Raw genomic sequence first — 15,386 nt, 5'->3', positions numbered from 1 at the left:
GCTGACTTTTGAAGTTACACCTTTTTAAAAATTATCCTTATATGTAAAAAATTTCTGGTGCAACAGACCAGGAAAAGTCAATGAACAAATGAAGTGTGACTGCGTGCAATATTATCCAAAAGTCTCTTCTGGGCAGAAGAGACTCTGAAGTCCGTAGAAGTTTTGCAATAAACTTATCTGGCAAAAGGATTAAACCTACAAAGCCTGATACTAAAGGCCAGCGGAGCTGGTAGGAATATCCCCATTGATAAGTTTTGAGTCAGACGCAAAGTGATCAACAGTAAGTGAAAAAAGGACTGCAGGCAAAGAAGAAACCATAAAAGCCAGAAAGAGTTTTTTTAAAGAAAACAGACATAAGTATCATAAAGCCAAGGTCAAACTCCATCACCAAGACAGCTACGTGTGAAAGAGCCCTCTTTTAGGGCTAAGTGCAATATTTATGATTATTTATTTTTTATTGAAACAAAAGGTAAATTAATCCACTTATTTTTTTTAAAGCATGTTTTTATTACATTGAATAATTTCCTTTGAAAAAGAAAAAATGTTTCCTAAAACCATTAGCAGTAAAGCTACATTTTTTTTTGGTTTATATCTGAGATGAGACTGTGTATCATTTTTCATGCATAATCTGATTCCAAATGATTCCTTGTTTACAATTTGTTTTGTGTTTTTTCTTATGTAAGCAAGAATTAATATACCCAGGCGTGGAAGAAATATGCTATATTATCTTTTATTGCATTTCTTTAGAACATGCCATATATCTTCTTTAACTCCCCAATGACATTCAAAATAGCCTGAGGAAAGCATACATAAATACACATATAAACAAGGACAAATAAGCTAATAAGAAAACTATATAAGCTATGGAGTTGCATATAGCTGCATTCAGCATATGTAATTATATGCATTCAGCATATGTAATATGCAATGGAAATCATAGTCTGACTCCAGATTTTCCAATAAAGATCAAAAAGTATTGAATGTTTGCCTAGCCTGATGATAAGCTAAATCAGAATACAGACACACAGTCACAGTTTGCTCTCCTACAACAACTAGATGACAAAACCCCACATCTTCTATCTCGATTTCTCAGTGTGGCAAGACCCCATCACAATTACTGCACACTTTTCTAAATGCTAGCACCCTCCAGTGTGCACACCCAGTAACATACACCCCATCTCTTGCTGTTCACTGAGCTTCCTACCGCAAGGGCTGGAGCCCTCAAACAGGAATGGGGATTAGACATGAAGTAAGAGAGGTTTTGATGCAAACAAAAACAAACAACAATGACAAACTAGAACTGCATGATTTCAAATTGTGGTGTTCAAGGAATGATGGAAGAATATAAAGATCTGCCAATTCTGATAGTCAGAATAATTCAGAGGAGTAATTACTGTGAAAACTTGGAAATTTACCTCCAGATCCACCCTTGCTAACCCCATCATGTTCCTTGGCCTCACTCTAATTTCTTCCTCCATCTATTTCTCTTACACATTTCCAACCAGCTTTACATGACTGAAGGTCCCAGACCACCTTGTCTCCAGACAACCTACCTGATTCTTTTTCCTTTTGACTTTGTACTACATTTCACCCTGATGAGTCACAGGGCCTCATGCCTTTCATCACGTGTAGGCAGGTATCTCCCCGGAATTCTTTATTGCTACTTGTGAGGCAAAAAGGGCAAAATGCTTTTCTTTACTTGGTACAAAAATGTATCCATTACGGTAGGTCAATTTGGAGTATGATAGACTCCAAAGGTTATATCCCATGTAATCAATTTAGGTTAATTCCTGTGCTTCTTATTGCAATACAATTTTGACATTGTTCGTTTGGATTTTAAATATATAAAATGACAAAAAAAGGTCTTAATGTTCAGAATGCTAAGAGGCTATCTCCCATTGAGTAGTCAATAATCCAGGGGGTTCTGTTTCCATTTCTATTTTGTCATCCTTAGCCTTTTCTTTCTCTGCAGATAACTTGCTTTTTAAATTATTTTTACTATCTGTTTTTGAAGTTATTTCAGTGTTTCCCCAAAATACTATAGAATGTATTTTCCAACCTTAGTAACAGATATTTTAGTATAAAATTAAAACAATTGTATCAATTAAAACCACATTTGAATTTTTTTTTTTTTTTAAGTTCTAGGTTGTTGTATAGGTTCTTATGATAGTCAATACATCCAGAACAAACTAAATGAACACAGAATCTTACTGAGTTACAAAAGCTTCCAATGAATTTTTGGGTTTACATGCAACAAAACTGAGCTCTACGCATCTCTTGGGACTTGACCTATTTAATGAATGAACCTAGGCAAAACAGTGGTTTCAAAACTATATACGTGCTTTCAGCTACAAACTCAAGAGAGGTGGTTATGAAACATTTGCAGATATCAGTGACTTCTGCCTACGCGTAACAATTTATTTTTGGGTCATTTTAAGAAATTAAATTGGATATGGTGTATCTTTCCAAACTGTAATTCTGCAAAAGCAGTTCTCAAATTCAAATATAGCAAAGATGAAATAGATAAAATATCTCTGAAGGAATTATCTATGGTAGTAACTCAGCTGTAAAGTTTGACCTTATGAAAAAAGTAATGTGATGACTGTTGGAAACTAGACTGTTGGAGGTCTATGGTATTTCAGGGCCTGCCACAGTGTTCCTCTGAATGCTTTTCAGAGATATAAAAGCTCTCTAACCTGTCTTGCAACTAAAATTAAAATTTATTCCTACTAATCTATTCACAGCATCAGATTCTAAGGGCAGCTGTGACTTAACAAAATGCAGGCCACATTCATCTCTGTGGAAGAGATCCGAATATCTCCTTCCACTGAGAATTTCTCTTTTAGTCTAAGGTGTAACAATAAATCAAATATTTCCTTGTAAATTTGTTTATAAATAAAAATAACATACTTATTATCTAATTATCTGATTTTAATCATGACGGATTTTGCGGGTAATGTTTTCTGAAGAGCTAAAAAGCCTCATCATCAAGTAAATACTGCAGATCTTCAAAGGTATGTCTGTGCCCAAATTCTAATAATTCTAATTTACTGGGAAGTAGCCACCTAATGTCTTTAATGATGCAGATCAAAATTTTGTTTGATTTTTACTGATAGATTGGTTTTGATACACAGAGTCTTCAGTAGGATAGCTGCTTTTGAATTCTGTAACTTTGGTATACCATGTACTTGATCCAGCACAATCTAAAACCCACACAATGATGCATTTTTTGGCCAAATTTTATGGTCACCTCTGGATGTGGAGGTTAATCTGAGGGATATACATGCACCTCTGAAGGCAAATCATCTACATATAATTCAATAAAATCACAGAAAAATATAGTTTTCTATGTTTTTTTTCTATTCTCTCCCTGCTAATTCACGTCCTGACATAACCTTTCAGAAGAGTGAGCTGGATTCCTTCTTTTACAATACAATGAAAACTGTTTGAATTATCATATTTTAATATATTTTCAAATGGAAAACTGTTTTACTTTCAAGTCTGGAATTGAGATGTTTCCAGAATATTGAAACATCAATCTTCTTTTTTCATGAGTAAGGTCAATATAATTTTATTCCGTTTTTAGCATTTTGGGATAATTCAGGTTAGAAGGGGACTCAGGAGACTTCTAGTCCAACCTCCTGCCCAAAGCTGGGTCAGCTACAGTCTGTGAAGACTGGTCAGGGTTTTATCCAGTTGGATCTTGAAAATCTCCAAGGATGGAGCCTATATAACCTCTCTGTGCCCCTGCTTTATTGGCCTCAGGCGGGAAATTTTCTCATCATCTCCAGCCTGAACCTCCCTTGTTTCAACTTGCTTTCTGCCTCCCACCCTCACACCGCTGTGAAGAGCCTGGTTCCGTCTCCTCACTAAGCCCCCTGCAGGTACTGGGGGCTGCTGTCAGGTCCCCCTGAAACCCTCCCTTCTCCAGGCTGGATGAGCCCCAATCCCTGAGTCTCTCTGCAGAGCAAGTGCCCTAGCACTGACCTTCGTGGTGGCCCTCCACTGAACTCAATCCAGTTTGCCAATGTCTTTCTTGTTTTCTTTCATATTTTCTTATAAACAACAGTAGCTATCACAAAGTGATGGACTAAATACAATCCCAGAAACCAATACTGTCTTCTGATTCAAAATGTGTTTTTTACAGGGCCATGATATTACTGGTACATTCTGTTCTTATGTCCATTGCTGGCATACTATATTCCCGAGCTTATTCATTCTTACCTTTGATTATTATAGTGTCTTCCTTTTCTAGGAATTTAATGACTTATTTGTTCATGAGTCCCTTGAGGAAAAAAAAAAAGTTGACATAGTAACATTTTTGTATTTCAAAGTAGTGGGAATAATGGAGGGAGGGTACTTATTAAAATATGTTCACTGACTTGAACTGCATATATTGGACATACTTACAAAAGAAAATACTTCCCATTCTTGTTTTCCCAGAAATAAAGCTTTCATATATTCACTTGTGTTTTCAGTTCCAAATCACAGGCATGTTCAACTGGAAATTGCACCTATTTTCAATTATGGGACCCTTCTATATTCCTGAATGTTCTTTTCCGGTGGTTTAACTTAACTGCAGCACAGAGAGACTGGATGAGAGCAGTGAGAGAGAGATGACATCACATCTGTCTGAATTAACAAGGTGATAAAAAAGTACAGTAAGCCCAGCTGAATGGGTCAACAACTAAGTAGAACTATTTTTCCCATAGCAGCTTAACGTAAATCATGAGAACTTCAGTCTTTAGAAGTCTCCTTTAAAACAAGACTAATTAATTTCACATTCTTGTTTTTTTGAACATGTTAATACCTTTTATAGGTCCTTAACCTGAACAGTTTTTTGACTTTTTAAGTTTTAATATGTCATGTGTCTTTAATAACTGCTAGGGTTGTTTCTTCCACATTATTTTTCTCCTATTCACACCATACATACTTGTACATATTTACGTTTATTACAAATGTTGTGCCTACTGTGCCTGTTAAAATATTATTAACAAACGTCTACATTAAAGATGTTCTACTGCTTTTTTTATTATTTATTTTACCAACGAATACTTTCATTAATTGACCACCCAGCAACAGTTTTAACCAACTCTTTTGTTTTCAACCAATGGAGAAACGCTCATAATGAATTAATGATAATCTTTCATTTTAACATATATAATGAAGACATTTTTGTTGGTATGCATTATGTTTAGAGCTGAAAAGCAAGAGCCTGGAAATAAAACTCCCATCCTTGACTTTACCACCAACTTCCTTTCTGATCTTGACCCTATCATACAAAACTCAAGCTAACACCTTTGTTTTCAAGGTTTCCTAATATTTGATTCTGCTATGCTGTATGAAGGACTGAAGTTGCTCTTTAGTATTCAGGGACCAACATTGCATTCAGTGCTGCAATGTTACAATGGCAGCTTGGCTTGCCTCCTGCCACCCCAGAAGAACTGGAAAATAAATTTATGCACACAATGCAAAAGAGCCACTGAAGCTGGCTAAGAAACCTGTTTTCTGGGGGTTGGGCTAAGGTTATAGCTGTACAAGATCCTTAAAAGAACTGCAATGACTCTGGAGTGCAGGTCTCAGCTGACTGTCCATTGGCCTCACTTAGTCCAATACCACTCTGATTTTTGGCAAAACTTAGGTTCGGTCTCTTCATTTAAACCTCATTAACAATCCCAGAGATATGATTCTTAGAGAAGCATCACTGAAAAAACATGCACAAGGAAGAAAAGGTGAAGAAAGGTGAAAAGCTTTTGACAGATGAGCTTCACGATCAGCCATATGCAGGTAATAATGGACAGTTTTAAGACTTACGTGACCCAGACTGACAAAAATTAGTAAGTGAACCTCCCTGCTATCTCCATGAGAGGAATTTTTAAGAAACCCCGCATTTGAGAAGATTTATGCTACAGAGTTGAACATTCTGAAACCAGACTGAAAATCTTGGCCAAGTCCTCATTTCCAGTACTAAGAAAAAACTGAGGAACTGGACCCCCTGTCTAAAACTATTCCCTCTGCTGCTTTCCTCTTCATTTATTTTCCCTGCAGAGGCTTGGGCTTCAGCTCTACACTTTAGATAAATCATATCAAGAACAGATGGGGAAATATATAATACAACATTCTCTCAACTTCTTTTTGAAGAGAACCAACTAACCAGCCAAGCTTGATGTGAAAACTCAGAATATCTCCTGACTGGACATTCAGCGTGCCCTGCTGAGGTTGGAAAATCAGAACCTAGATTTATGTTTACCTTTATTGATTGATATTTAGTAATTTTTCCATTGTAAAAACGGATGCAAGACTGCTGAGTCCTTACCTTTCAATACACTTGTTGCTAAGTACAGAAAACTGCACCAGATCCCTGGCTGATATAACATGGGCATAGTATTCATATCTCCAGAGGAAACATACAAACTGAAATTAGAAAGTAATTTGTTCACAATATTTGTCATGGTTCAAAACTAATCCTTACCAACAAAATGAGTAAAAAATAAATAAATAAATAAATAAAAAACTAATCCCATTCACTGCCATTCCTTCCAGTCTCTGATCCTATTCCTTAGGATTGCAGTGGATTGTAGCCATTAGGAAAAAACTCCATTATTTATTCAACTATCATGGTGTGGCAATACCACTTGGTACATCTTTTAATGGTGACAAGGAATCATAGAATCACTAAGGTTGGAAAAAACCTCCAAGATCATCTGTTCCAACCATCCCCCTACCATGAAAGTCACCCACTAAACCATGTCCCTAAGCGCTAGGCCCAAACTTTCCTTAAACACCCTCAGGGACGGTGCTGCCACCACATCCCTCGGCAACCCATTCCAATGCCTGACTACTCTTTCTGACAAGAAATTTCTCCTAATTGCCAAACTAAACCTCCCCTGGTGCAACTTGAGGCTATTCCCTCTAGTCCTATCACTAGTTACTTGCGAGAAGAGGCTGACCCCCAGCTCCCCACAGCTTCCTTTCAGATAGTTGTGGACAGCAATAAGGCTCTCCCCTGAGCCTCCTCTTCTCCAGACTAAACAACCCCAGCTCCCTCAGCGGCTCCTCACAGGACTTGTGTTCCAGGCCCTTCACCAGCTTCGTAGCCCTTCTCTGGACACACTCCAGGGCCTCAATGTCCTTCGTGTAGTGAGGGGCCCAAAACTGAACACAATATTCGAGGTGCAGCCTCACCAGAGCTGAGTACAGGGGGACAATCACCTCCCTGGTCCTGCTGGCTACACTATTCCTGTTAAAGCCAGGATGCCGTCAGCCTTCTTGGCCACCTGGGCACACTGCCAGCTCATGTTCAGATGAACATCAAGGAACACCCCCAGTTCCTTTCCCTCTGCACAGCTTTTGAGCCACTCTGCCCCAAGCCTTTAGCGCTGCATGGGGTTGTTGTGGCCAAAGTGCACGACCCAGCACTTAGCTATGTTGAACCTCATCCCATTCACCTCTGCCCATCAATCCATCCTGTCCAGGTGCCTCTGCAGGGCTTTCCTACCCCCCAGCAGTTTGACACTTCCCGCCAACTTGGTGTCGTCTGCAAACCTACTGAGGGTGCACTCAATTCCCTCACCCAAATCATTAATTAAGATATTAAAGAGGATGGGCCCCAACACCAATCCCTGGGGACTGGTTGCCAGCTGGATTTCACTTCGTTCACCACCACTCTCTGGGCCTGGCCATCCAGACAGTTTTTAAGCCAGCAAAGAGTACACCTGTCCAAGCCACGGGCTGCCAGTTTCTCCAGGAGAATACTGTGGGAGACTGTGTCAAAAGCCTTGCTGAAGTCTAGGTAGACTACGTCAACAGCCTTTCCCTCATCCACCAGGCAGGTCACCTGGTCATAGAAGGAGATGAGGCTGGTTAGGCAGGATTTGCCTTTCATGAACCCATGCTGACTGGGCCTCATCCCCCGGTTGTCCCGCATATGTTGCGTGATTGCATTCAAGGTGATCTGTTCCATCACCTTTCCTGGCACCAAGATCAGGCTGACTGGCCTGTAGTTCCCCGGGTCCTCCTTATGACCCTTCTTATAGATGGGCATCACATTAGCAAGTCTCCAGTCATCTGGGCCTCTCTGGATGACCAACTGATGAAACTGAAGGATATTTTCTGGATTAGTCGATCAAGTCCTCCAACTGAATTTTCTATAGCTAATATTCACAGTTTCACATCCAAGAATGTGGAGAATAGGGAGTCTTATAGCAACATTTTAATGCCTGTTGGTACATAATTACTGACACAGCATTTTCCCAACCAGCCACTAAGAAAGTAGGAGCAGATTTTTCATGATTTTTCATTTCTAACAGGCAATTGAGTACGATGAAGTAAAACACTTTTTCCAAGTGCCACAGATTAAACTGAATTAAGATCAGAGGTTCTTAAATTTCTTACCTCCTTTAACTCAGATTGGTAAACTTCTTTTTCTGAAACCACACAGAGCAGTCCATGTATTGCGTGCTGCTTATAGAGCTGTTGCTCTTTGGTAGCACCATTACTTCTATGCAAAATGGAAGAATTTAAATGCATAGTTTTCACCATTGCTGTCCATATATTACTACTTTAAGTCCTTAGTTTTATTCAATATTAGATATCTGAAGATAACATTCATAAAAGTAGTGATACCATGTAAAATTACCCCACTTCAACGTGAGACCTATTCTAGTAAAAGATATTAAAGGACTCCTAATACCTCCATTTTGTTAAGGAGCCCTCTCAGTTCTTCACTTAAGGGTGTTTTAGTGCGCAAATAACACTAAAGAATAAGTATTCTTTAATACAAATCCTTCTCTGTTTTGTTGGTCCCATTAATGCCCCATTCAGTGTTTCCAGAAGTGATTGCTCAGTGAGCTTACTATGACAGGGAAAGAGAGGGCACATCGTGTTCTTGTGGCACTCGGGTGGCAGTCAGCATGTTGGTCCACACACTGATCGCTTCCAGAGCTAAAACCACCTGTTTCAAAGAATCCTTCCAGGAAGTAAACATATGCTAGATGGACCTGTGGCCATTCACTTCTAAAAAATAAGAATAGACAGGGACTTGTAAAATTTTTTTTTTATTATTATTTTTTGTAACAGAGTGGTTGCTGTTGCCCAGACTGCTCCTGTGTAATTTAGAAGATAATGTAGCCAAATGAGAAAGATATTTGCATTCTGCAAATGACTGGCAATAGTCTAAACAAGAGAGATGACTATGTAATTTCTCATTTCTCCTTCACCAGAAACAACTATGTTTATATTTACCAAAAAGCTCCTACATGGGCATTCATTCCCAAGTGAAGCTGGTCTATCAAATGTATCAAATGTTTTAGTTTCCCTAAAAAATCAGTTAGTTTATGATGGACTATTTCTCTAACTTTTTCTGTAATTTCCTCAGGCCAAGAACAATGCGGAAGGCTGATAGCTGTAAGATATTATGTATATAAAGAACCTGAAGAAGTGTCAGTATTTGTTTGCTGCAAGAGAGCTGAAATTGGAGCTTGTAAACTCAGTCTGGTGATACGTACAGTCTGAGGATTAAGGAAACATAAATCTCACTTTGCAAAACTATGAGGTTTTCTCCTGAACTTTGTTCTGGTGTGCACAAGCTAAGTTAGACATTTAAGATGGCTGCTTTAAAATAGAATATATCATTACTTAGGATAATGGTGATATTAATGTGATGAGAAAATATTCATAATTTGAATACAGGACTAAGATGTGAAGGAAGAGATATGACAGACAAAATGGAACTCAGGTCTATTTCTAATATACAAAAAAACTACGATCTTCCTATCAATATGGTGATTAAGCTTTATCAGCCATTCAACAATTGCTGCCCTTGTCTATTTTTTGCATTGTCAAAAATGGAAGCTGCCTTTCAAATACAGAAAATATAAAAATCACCATAACTAAAGGAAACTCTCAAGTTAATTTCCGTGAAGTTAAAAAAAAAATATTAAAAAAAAAAGGGGGGGGAAGGAAGGAAGAAAGGAAGGAAGGAGTTTAAAGCCTAGATGTTTAGACAGCCCTGCAAGCCCCCTTGTGACCTTACTCTGATATTTAACAAAACATTAATCTTCTTGCCAGCAATTATAAAGAATACAGTGATGTAGCTGGGGCTCAGTGAGTGAGTAATAGTAATTCCATTGTTCTCTTTTATTTATGCCTTGGCTGTACCAGGCAGATGAGGTAAGTTGGGGCTTTTTATATGTTATTATTCTGAACTGGCAATACATAAAGGCTGATTACACAAATATCTGTCTGTTTCTGAAGCACTGTTTCACACCTCCTTCCAGCTCATGATCAAAGCGTTTCAACATTTTATTATGAAATCATGAATCCCCCCTTAGTTTGCATATGAATTATAGTCTTTTTTTTTAAACACTGGTGTACAACAGTGACAGTGCCTTTTGAACCAAGGAACAAAACAAGGTGTTACACATTACTTCTTGAAGGCAATGACTTGCTGAATAATTCTGTTTGTTGGAGCACAGTCCAACCTCCCAATTGAATACAAAAGCCTTGAGACCAAAGAATTTTCTTCTGTGAACAGGCCAGCGATTTAGTTTCACTTGTAAGAAAAAAAAAAAAAAAAGCTGAGAAAACATTGCCATGCAGGCACTTCAAATCTAAAAGAACTCTTCTCTGTTTTTCAGAAATTTTTCTGCTTTCTCTGAAATTCAGTAATACTAAAAACTGAAAGTAATACAATTATTCAGTTAATAACATCCCCCTGTACAAACATTGCATTCTGGAAGGTTCTCAGCGGGTTCCATGTTTGTTCCCTAAAGCACCCTGGGAGAACAACCAAGAGGGAGGCATAGCATAGCCCAACAGGCCAAAAGCAGGCCAACTGCACCTTCTTCTTGGGAGAACTGTTCCTGTATCTTATTTTTAAGATTCACACAATAAATTTTAAGGACTAATTTCAAGGATCTATTTCATAATGAAACTCATGATGCTCAATCTTTCTGCTTCAGGCAGAGCATGTGTTAAGTCAACCATACTGTATTTTGACTCTCTAAGAAGCCTGTACTTGAAAGTCTCAGAACTGTGAATCAGAGATGAGGTTTCTGCTGACTTTCACAAGAACATCCAACTGTTGATGCTTCTGCTAAGATGCATTCTCCTGTAGGACATGTATCAAATGCCAGCGGTTACTCTTTTACACTGTCTTGAGCATTTGCCTTATTTTCCTCCTCAGATGTGGCCCACCCTTATAAAATATATTTATTTTTCAAGTTTGCTTTACAGAATACAAATATGAACTGGGAACCACCTCACGAATAGAAAGGACATTTCATTAGGTGGTGCTACCAGTGATTTCCAACTATTCATTTTGTTGAGTCATATCAGTTGTGCCACTGGAGTCAAAACAGGATTTAGTACATAATTCTTGAGATCTTATTTGTAATACCATCTTCTCCCTCAGTTCACTTCTCTATATTGGCCGAGACAGATTAAGCTCATCTCTATAAACCTGATAATGTCACCAAAGCAAAATTTAAGGTGGGAGGGTAAAGTGGATTTGCTTCCATGTTTCATCACCTGCCTAAAGACTGAAGGATTTAAATTCCGATCGCAGCACTGCTGTATGACTACGCAGTGAAAGAGCATAGAGACAAGGCAACGGCCTAGCTAAATGTGCCTGGTTTGTTAAAAGATCTTTTCCAGATCATCAATAGACAGCTAAAATAATTAAAATTTATACAGGATTTGTTTTCTGAACAGCTGAAGGCCCTGCTTGCTACAGGGAACCCCATTTCCCTCCTGGCGTAAACTGGTGGAGGTTGTCCAGAAGCAGATTCAACACGGCAGCAGCTCCTGTCATCTGCCTGTGGTATCAGTGGGACTGCAGCTAGCCCATGTGCTGGGGCTGTGAAAACTCAGATATCTTTTGTCATATGATATATATATTTACCTATTTTTTTTTTCACCAGACAGTTCAGTATTTTTGAAACATTTTTTAAGACTTTTTAAAGTATTTTTGAGACTTTTTTTTAAGACCACTTCAAAATTTTCTCTGTGAAAAAACTTTGAATATGCATCTTTGACCTTAAAATCATTTCTTCAGTACAGCCTGAAACTAGGGTGGGTTTAGATTCTGCCCACTAATATAATAACATTTTCTACTCTAGAGTATTTTAAAACAGAAGAGCATTACATTGTGTGAGATTAACAATTGTCATTATCATTATATTTTTTATCATTGAAATTAATTTATATATAAAACCTCTTAACATTACTCTTACTTCTGACACAGACTTAATAGAAGTATCAGACCAAAAACAGGAGACGTTCCCCATCTTAATGTCCAACTTCAAGAACAATCCACCTGGTTCTATTCACAGGCAGGTTGCATTTCTGAGTACCTTGCAAAAATGGACGGTCTCCATGCATGAGACGCAAACTCAGAAAGGCAAGAATTCACACTTGAGGCTTAAGGCCTGTTCATAACTTGCTGCATTGTTGCAGCACACATGAGATATATGACACCCAGCAGCTTTGAAGCTCTTGTTCTGCTCCTGCACAACAGGGGCAAGTTAAGGATTGCACTGTAACTATAACCCCTCCATTCTGTACCCTGTGTAAGCTTTCAGGAAGATACTTAATGTTATCGGAGTATGATGTTCAAGAAACAAAATAATATTTGAGTAAAGTAGTCTACTCTCTCTCATACTAAGATACATTAAAACTGCTTCAATATATCATGTAAATATATAAATATTTAATTCAGGAACTTATTACATGAGATTACACCACTCCTCTGAGCTATGAATTCACATGGTACTGGAAACCATACGAGATAGGAAAATACACTTGTAGCCAATTCTGCAAGAAAGACATTTGATTTGAGAAAATATAATTCTGCAGGACAGGTACTTATATAACCAATATAATTCATTTCTACTTCTAGAACAAATTTTATGGAACAAAATTTATCAAAGCTAATCTTTCATAATTTGTCCTTTTTTTTTTTTTTTTTTTTTTACATTTTAATCATAATAATTATTTTGAATTCTGATGAATCCTAGACTTTATAGGTAAACATTGCATTAGCTGTACTTAACTGGACCAGAATGACAACTACTTTTAGAACCAATTCTGTATCGCTCACAGGGAAGCCATCACCATGGAGTATTCAAATAATACAGAATCCATGCAGAACAATACCATAACTAGATATATTTATCAGAGCAAGCTTCATTGGAAACGCTTAGAAATCCTCACTATTTATCTCTATTCCACTTAACAAGACTGAAGAATAGAAAGTATGTCAGCAAACTTTCTGTAAAATATGTAAAATTATTTTCAATATTATCCGTGCAGAGTTATGCTACAAGTTGCATAAAAATTTGGAGTACATTTTGAGGCACTTGGAATGAAAAAGGCTACCTAAGAATAAAATGGTATTGTACTATGCTGATGCAATTAATGTACTAAACAATTTATCATGCTGCTGGCCCATGTAGCCTTGTATTCTCTGCCTAGAAATATCTGATGCTTTTGCAGGTTAACTAGAGATAAGACTGTTCACAGTTGTAGAGTTCTGGGTCAAGATGACATTTAAGTCTCCCAAAACTGGAACATGTGGCATATTTTAGTTAAGTATTGTTGACTTGAGGACGTCTTTAAGAATAAAAAAAGAGCCAGAAGCTAGCTTAACTAGCAGAAATCATGTAGCCTAAATTATCTTTATTTCAGGTTTCTGAATCATAAGAGACAAGCCACTGTAATGAGCTCTTTTTACCTAGAAACCAAATTGCAAGTGTCTATGGTTTAAGAAAAAGACTCAACAAACAGAAGGTGGAACAACATGTTCTTATGGGAGTAAAACAACATTCAGCTTCCTTAGGGTAGGCCCTCGCTGCTCTGTGAGGGCCCTGGCTGCAGTAAAGTTTGCTGAACTTCTGAAGAAAGCAGTTCTGCTTCTCCTTTGAACAGTCCTGCTGCCAGAACCCTGAAGGGGAATTAGGAGAGAGCTGGTCACCCTTCTGAATTAGGAAAGTGGTTGGGGAGAAATAAAGGAGGACAACGTAAACACTGGCCTACTAGCACACACATATCGTTCAGTTTTCTCAGAAACTTTGCTCTTTTGTTTCCTCTTCTCTCTCCAGCTGCACGGTTACTGATCTGCTCAAGTGGATGAGGAGAAAATTTCATTTTTTGGCTGTAGCTTGGCATTCTACACTTGAGACTTCTGTTGCATGAGGTAAGCTTAGCTTGCCTTACACTTGTTGCTGCCATATGGAACCTGCTATAGCCTTTGACTGGTTTCTTCTTTCTTTCATATTCTGATTCTACTATTTCGAAAAGCTGTGCTTACTGTTGCAGAAGTAAGTCTAGGGTCAGCTTCAAATCTATTTTTGTAACAGTCTCCCTGATAATCTTAATGCATCTCCTCTTTCTAAATTGCAGGCCGAGCAGAATTGAGTAGCTCATGATTTTCTACTTTTTACCCCTCAAATTTTTCTCATTACTCTGATGTTTGTTACTTTTTTTTTTTTTAATGAATTCATTCATGTGTTTTACACTGATGCTCAATTTACAGACCTTTTGCAATACCACCTAAAAATATGACCCTGACTATGGTTACAGAAGCATTTAATGATTTTTGTAACTTTAAAGCAAGCCCTTGTAGTAAGGCCTATATGTGGTGTCAAACAGGATTAAGTATAAAATCAAGAGTTCCAAAGCACTCTCTTGGCAGCCTGCTCCAGAGGCACATAGAAGATAAAATACATACACATGCTCAACAAAATTTTTCACTATAAATTTGAGTTTCTGGCCTTGGACACGCTTCAAGGTCCTGGACTGTCATCCACAGAACCCACAATTAAGGTACTCTTTCCCCTACACCCCTGTGGTTTGAACATTGTCTTCTACTGAAGATACTCTACGTTGGCCTAACCAGCTTTTGTGGTTGTCTCATACATCTTAAATTAACAAGCAAGTTATATTGTGTTAACAAAGCACTTAAAACTGATTCCTACATCAATGGTGGTAGAAAGCATTGTACTAAACAGATTGACCTAGGCCCTGTTTATGAAACTCTGGGTTAGGCCAAGATCTACAAAGGTGCAGAGGTGACAAATTCCTGTCCAATTCAGGAAGATGTTGGTATTTACTTCTTAATGTCTGCATCTCAGAAATATTTACACAAAGGAAATGAGGTGGAAGTTGGGGCTTCCGTGCCACTTCATGCCATCTTACGTACAGAAATAACTCAGCAAGCATACAGAAAAAGGTAACTGACTGGAACAAGCAGCAACAGACTGCCCTGGGAAGCAGTTGAGTCACCATCCTGGAAGGTATTCAAAAAATGTATAGATGTAGAGCTTAGGGACATGGTTTAATGGTAAACTTGGCAGTGCTAGGTTAGAGGTTGGACCAGATGATCTTAG

At 38.0% G+C, this 15,386-nt stretch overlaps 1 protein-coding gene across 5 annotated transcripts in view; it reads right to left on the bottom strand.

Moving 5' to 3' along the window:
- Window positions 1-15,386, bottom strand: part of LOC308176757 (uncharacterized protein) — a 320,082-nt gene that overhangs the window by 107,644 nt on the left and 197,052 nt on the right. For 2 of the 5 annotated variants that reach the window (XM_080552909.1, XM_080552908.1), the window contains exon 6: window positions 10,720-13,942. The exons of 1 other annotated variant lie outside the window; for it this stretch is intronic. In XM_080552909.1, the coding sequence (XP_080409035.1) occupies window positions 13,755-13,942 (188 nt within the window). In that variant the 3' untranslated portion in view covers window positions 10,720-13,754. Of the gene's footprint in view, window positions 1-10,719; window positions 13,943-15,386 lie in introns of those variants that run through there. 2 more of the 5 variants (XM_080552911.1, XM_080552905.1) reach the window with 2 other exon arrangements.

Source organism: Anser brachyrhynchus, assembly GCF_964034855.1.
Source record: "Anser brachyrhynchus genome assembly, chromosome: 12".
Classification (NCBI taxonomy): Eukaryota; Metazoa; Chordata; class Aves; order Anseriformes; family Anatidae; genus Anser; species Anser brachyrhynchus.
The sequence above is the reverse complement of the archived record's forward strand: the minus strand, read 5'-3'. Positions and strand labels throughout refer to the sequence as shown.